The following is a 5,700-nucleotide window of genomic DNA, read 5'->3' on the forward strand; positions in this document are numbered from 1 at the left end:
TAAAATGGAGCACACAAATTCAGAGGACACATATGAGATAGTACAGAACAAGCCCCCTCTTAAGCAAAGCTCAGTTTTGCACCCATGGTTTTTTCTTCTCCAGCTTCTTCAATCTGTGCAGAGAGTTCTGGAAAATGAAATCCTTTACTGAGCAAGCCACGGTGGCATGAGTCATGCTGTACTGTGTAGCAATCTTACTACTTGGTAAGCTATCTCAGACATAAATTACTTCGGGAGACTTAGAACCCAAAAGAGCAAGTTTCAATTCAAATGATCAAAACATCAATAGCACTGGCTTGAACTCAGTTATTACTTTACCACGCAGAACTAAAGGATAGTTGCACCTACCTGAATCATATGCAAAATCTCTAGGTTCCTGTTTAATCATCAGAGGAGGGGGGAAATTTTGACTGGCTGCATTGCCAACCATAGCGTTGTGTTCATAAACTGGATCGTGGTACTCCTGCTTAAAACCTTGAGGTGGGAAGGGGATGTTTGGCTCAGACATCTGGCGCTGATACACTGGACGTCCTTCCCTTGGCATTGCAGGCAAAGGTGGGAAAGAATTGCAAGGTTCAGAGAGCTGGCGGCGAAATCTAGGACACAAGTTAGAGAGGTCATGTAAAGGACTTGAGCTACATTCCACTTCCCAAGAATCTTCAGAGGTCATGATTAGTATTTGTATCACTTTTTCAGTAGAAAATGTTTTGCTTATGATCATACCAAGTTCTCCCATCAGGATCACTTGCATTGTAGAACAGCAACAAGCAAAGTAACAAAAATCCACCTATTAATACCAGCTCGAAGACCTGTCCCCACTACCATCCTCTTTGCTTTCAGGATCTTCTCTCAACAGAAGAGGCAAACAGCAAACGCACCAGCTTCAAACCAGCAGAAAGACTGACATCCTACCACAGTAACGTGAAGGAGGCTTAGGCAGAGTTCTCTGTTCTTTCACAAGTATTAGTGACACATTGCTTGTACTCTAATTTACTCTAACTGTTCTTACTGTTACATGGAAGCTATTCTGACCATAGCAAACACAAATATTTTGAAAAAAAGAGTATTGTCTGCTGTAACATCTGGAATCATTCCAGGGTAAAAGTCCTCAGTTCTGTCCTCGGGAATGGCACCAGGGGAGATCCACCTCCAAGGCTGGCACTGCATTCAGCTCTCATGGGAAGGGAATGTTAAGTAACCCAGAAAAAGAAGAAGGTGCAAATTTTTGTTAAAAGAAACAATGCCTAAGAATTCCCGTCCTGCCTTAACTTGTTCCCTTGGTCATTTCTACATCAAAGAAGTCACCCATACAAGCCACGTTGCCATTCACTACTCTCAAATACTCTTCAGTAGGCATAAAGTCTGAGAATTCAGTTTCAAATTTGCTTCATTTACATCCAGCGCTAGTCAAGAACCTATGCTGCTTGTTTCTTCCATAGAGCATATCTACTTGAACTAAGCAGCCTGAATGTAATTACTTGGACATCTGCAGGTTCGGAAGCATTAAAGAAGAATACAACCATGCTATTTTCTCACTGTGCCCCGATGAACTGCACAAAGTCTTCCTGTCACCTCCTGCAGATAACCACAGTAGTGGTAACCACCACTGTAGTAATGTTGTGTCTGCACTAATCTACAGCAGATGCAATGTTATTGCAACAAACTGCTTACTAGTCCTGTTATCACTCATCACGAATGAGACACACTTTAAAAACAAACAAACAAACCCCCCCCCCCCCCATGCCTTTCTCTGCAAGTTTCTCAACTGTCACGCTAAAAAAAAATTAAGAACTAATCATTCTTTGGCTTTCTCTACTTTGGATCTGAACGGACTTTGGTTCAAACAAGCAAAAAGCAGATGTTCACCTCGAGAAAACTGTCTGCCTGAAGAATGCAGGGGTTTGATTGCACAGGCAATACAATCCTTGACTATCAAGTCATGTGTAGTACATGTTTCTGAAACAATTTAAAATACACCAACTTCTGTCATAATACTGCTGTGAATTTGGTCTGACAAACACTTACTGTCATAGCTTAATTACAAATACTGTGTAGGCTACAGAGATAGAACCTATTGCAATGTAGTAGTGGAGACAAAATGAATTTTTTTAATGCTGCTGTAAATATCATATTTTGCAGTAGGAAGAGCACTGCACTGTAACCCTGGGTTTTGCAATTCCACCTACACCTGCAGAAAATAAACTTAGAAACTCAAATGTATCATGAAACAGTTAGGCTGACTGGCACTGCATTCATTTCCCTCTTTTCCTTTTTTCATTAGCCAAAAAAAGAAGTAGAAATTATCATTAAGAACTGTCAAGGAGTGAATCAGAAAATTGCAACTTGAAGTTAAAATAAGAAACAGGCTCACTCACAAAGCCTCAAAGGAAGTTAATAATACTTGTTGTGTACTGGAAGCTTTGTATGGAATTAAGCCATTTGTTTATACAAGTGGCTTTGATTCCTGTTGGTACTTGTTAGGACCACTTATCGTTCATATATTCCTGCCCTTTAGGAAGAAGTATGGGCTGTATGTTCTAGATACTAATGCTGTCTTATGGCACCAATGCATGTTCCAAAGAAATATGCCTTGAGTTATAGATTTACACATGAACTCACAAAGGCAGGTCACTTGTTTAAGTGACATTTTCTGAATACACTCATTGTAGTAGCATATCACCTTGTAAATTAGGAAGATTTGAATTTCACAAAAATATGAAGTACACATTTGTTTCAAACAACTGGAAATGAGAAGATTCAAATTAAATAAGAAAAGGGGGAAAAATATCTTCCACTACAATTGTACCTTTCTTTAAAAACCTGAGATTTTCCGGCCTGAGTCAGCTATTTTGGACTTCACTACAACACATGATGTTCTGTCACAGAAGGGAAGCATCAGTGCAAAATTCCCTCAACACCATGAGTATCAAAGGAGGGGGAGAATCATGCAAAGAGCCTACAAAGCTTGTGCAGACCAAGTGCTATAAGTATAGAAAAATATAACGTGTATGAAAATCTTTGTAAATACTCAAATTAGGGCTGACATACAGCTTCAGTACTCTCTTTGTAAGTTGCTCTAAAACAAAAGATTTTTTCATCTGAAAAATTTTATTGCTGCTCTCTGCCTAGAAGCCATTTAGCTTCTTGACAACTTGACTTCGGTGTACATACGAAAACACATGTCTTCATCCTGTAATCGAAGCCGCTGCTTGGCTTCACTGGGGGTCTGCATGGCTAGACCACAGTCCATGGAGGGAGAAAAGACAGTGACTATGGCAGCTGATGGGCCAATTCAGTGTTCCTTCACTGCCAGGAAGGCTTGTAGAAAACCTTGGGTGATATTTAAAACTATCTTAGCAGAACACAAAGCCACAATATAGAGCTTAGCAACCCCCTTCAGAAGTGATCTGCACAAATCCCTGGAGATAATAGCCCTTACTAGAGTAGAAGCATTCAAATCACACTCCAAACAACTGCCATTTTCTTTTCAGGTGCTTCTTAAATTTGTTAACGTTTAAGCACAAAATCATGCTTCTGAACATTTATATCTTTTTACATACATCTGAAATTTTACATGCTCCTAGAAACAACACAGCAGAAAAAAAAAAAAAAAAAAAAACAAAAAACAAAAAACAAAACCAAAACAGGTTCATGCAATAAAGGTTAGGATAAATAGAATTCCACAAACAAGTGTCTCGTCCCAAAAATCAGGAAAATCCACTGAGCATATCTGTTGCAAAACTGAGCTAAGAAAGACAGTCAGTTGTCTGGGGATTTCTAACATATCAAAACAAAACAGGGTGACTTAAGGACAGTTGAAGCTTTAATTCTAGTCTCTAGCTCTTGTGGCTTTTACTCAGACTAATGTTACTTAAGCACAGTTTATGTTGGCATCTTAGCTTATTTGAAATGCTATATTTCAAAAGGGGTTGGAAAAATGATCCACCCTTCCAAAGAATATTCTGAAGCAGTAACACCACAACATGGACACTTATCTCTTAGATAGGTGAACTGCTTAGCAAGAGGCCAGATATTTATAGCCAGGATCATGCCTGCTAGTGACTTCATTACCTCATACAGCTTAAGAGTGTGTCAAGTGAATCACGGAATAACAGAACAGCTCAGGTTGGAAGAGACCCTGAAAGACCATCTGGTCCAACTTTTCATGGGAAAGGGAGCCTAGATGAGATTATCCCAGCACCCTGTAATCACCCTCACAAGACGGAAGCAGCAGGTCATTAAAACTGTCTCACTGCCAACATGAACTCCCTCTGAAGTCCATCAAGTCAGGTGCCAGCCTTTCATAAAACGCACATATTTCTGACACTCTGAACCTTGCTGGCTTTCACCTTGATCCACCAAACCAAAAGGGAATAGTTGTGCGGAGGAGGCCAATGCTACCCTATATAAGAGACTTGCAACCACAGCTGAAATGCCTTCTGCATGGGTCCCTTGCATGTTTTGTGTTTTACCTGTGGTCCATAGGGAAGCCGTTGTCTTGAATGGACTGGGATGGAGGGAGATGGGTAGGGAAAACCCGGTCAGGTTTAGGAGTCTGAGCTGAGTTTGGGGAGGCATGGTGCAGTGGTGACACAGGAGTGCTGGATGGCGTCGGTGGGTTGGAGGGCCTCATTCCCACTTGTGGCTTCTGATCATAGGCACTATCATTAAGGAAAGGGGAAAGAAGGTCAGCTTTTTTCTCTGGAAAAAAAAAAAAAAAGTGGCATCTACATCCAGAAAAAAACCCGCAAGTGTCACATTTATAAGCTTTTTATTATAGTTATCTTATTAACCAGTTTGGGGCAGAGGAATTCTCTACTTTACATTGAGAAGAGCACAGAAAAAGTCATGCTAGAGGGAAGCGGTTCAACACAGCATTTTCTTCTCTGAGGCACAAAAATACATTTTTAAAGGATTCAGTCTTACAATGACATTCTAACAGGAGATACACAAAATACATAAAAGTAGAAGTACCTGGACTACAGCACAAAGAGCCGGCAGTGCCTGTCAAAACTTTTTTAGAGCTTGCACAAACCACAAAGTGAGACAGTAAAACAATACAGCTAGAGGGAAAGGATCTGACCCAGAAAAACAATGGTATGTTGGCTCGGCTACCCACACTAGGATGTCAGCAGCCTCTTCTCACAGGTTTTGTTTTCCCCCTCTCTCTCAAAAATAAAGTGCTGGTCCTGCAAACACACAGTTGCTATTTTCAAAGGTCTCCTAAATCAGGAAAGGACTCGAGTAGGCTTTGATCATCCCTCTTTCTAAACAGCAAAAATGCAGACATTAGGTAGATAGTAAGCACGAACTTGCGCACTTTCCTGTCAGGTCCCCTAGCACCCATCAAATCCATCAATGCATATATGTCTGATTTTTGAAATCAAAATCACTCCTCTATGACTGGCAAAGGTTCCAGGTTTGTTTGGGGTTTTTTTTTTTTTCCCCTTTCATATCCAAAAAGTCAAATGTAAATGCTTTTAAGTGCTAACAGTTTTGGTAGCACGTTAATGGGAATAAAAACTCACACGCTAGATGAAAGATTCTAAAATAGACTGAAACGTCAATAAGAAAGCCTTCACAGCTGACACTAAAGGAAGGAATGACACGTAAGCGCAAACCAAAAGAAAGTCAATAAAGAATGCAGTGGTAACAAGCCCCTCCACTGCCCACAAATGAATAAAGTTTTTATTATCTTTC

The 5,700-nt window shown here is 40.3% G+C and overlaps 1 protein-coding gene across 1 annotated transcript in view; it reads right to left on the reverse strand.

Annotated features, from left to right (window-relative positions):
• Positions 1 to 348: 348 nt before the first annotated feature.
• LOC104471700 (ETS translocation variant 1-like) overlaps positions 349 to 5,700 on the reverse strand; it is a gene marked incomplete at both ends in the record, with an annotated part of 7,439 nt that continues 2,087 nt past the window's right edge. Inside the window, 2 exons of the mRNA XM_010087141.1 lie at positions 349 to 596; positions 4,473 to 4,661. Of these exons, the coding sequence (XP_010085443.1) occupies positions 349 to 596; positions 4,473 to 4,661 (437 nt within the window). The remainder of the gene's footprint in view (positions 597 to 4,472; positions 4,662 to 5,700) is intronic.

Source organism: Pterocles gutturalis, unplaced genomic scaffold (genome assembly GCF_000699245.1).
Source record: "Pterocles gutturalis isolate BGI_N339 unplaced genomic scaffold, ASM69924v1 scaffold47336, whole genome shotgun sequence".
Taxonomy (NCBI): Eukaryota; Metazoa; Chordata; class Aves; order Pterocliformes; family Pteroclidae; genus Pterocles; species Pterocles gutturalis.